This window comes from Eimeria mitis, genomic scaffold (assembly GCF_000499745.2).
Source record: "Eimeria mitis Houghton genomic scaffold, Emh_scaff953, whole genome shotgun sequence".
Lineage (NCBI taxonomy): Eukaryota > Apicomplexa > Conoidasida > Eucoccidiorida > Eimeriidae > Eimeria > Eimeria mitis.
In genome coordinates this window covers 10937-11208 of record NW_013577036.1, presented here as the reverse complement: position 1 = coordinate 11208, position 272 = coordinate 10937, and the positions used below count along the sequence as shown (strand labels likewise).

The 272-nt window shown below is 58.1% G+C and overlaps 1 protein-coding gene across 1 annotated transcript in view; it reads right to left on the bottom strand.

The window, feature by feature from the left end:
- EMH_0026010 (uncharacterized protein) overlaps window positions 1-272 on the bottom strand; it is a gene marked incomplete at both ends in the record, with an annotated part of 11841 nt that overhangs the window by 1712 nt on the left and 9857 nt on the right. The window contains one exon of the mRNA XM_013502556.1: window positions 3-87. Within this exon, the coding sequence (XP_013358010.1) occupies window positions 3-87 (85 nt within the window). The remainder of the gene's footprint in view (window positions 1-2; window positions 88-272) is intronic.

Sequence of the window (272 nt, the reverse complement as noted above, 5' to 3'; positions counted from 1 at the left end):
CTGCTGCTGCTGCTGCTGCTGCTGCTGCTGCTGGTGCTGCTGCTGCTGCTGCTGCTGGTGCTGCTGCTGAGGCTTTCAAAAGAAACGCTCCAGCCGGCAGCAGCATTCAGCTGCAGGCTGCCGCTGCTGCAGCGCAGCAAACTGCGGCTTGCTGCTAGGTGGTGCAGCAGCAGCACGTCCTCAGCAATCGATCCTAAACAACAGCAGCAGAAAAAAAAAACACAGTAACGCATCAACCTGCAGCAGCAACAGCAGCAGCAGCAGCAGCAACT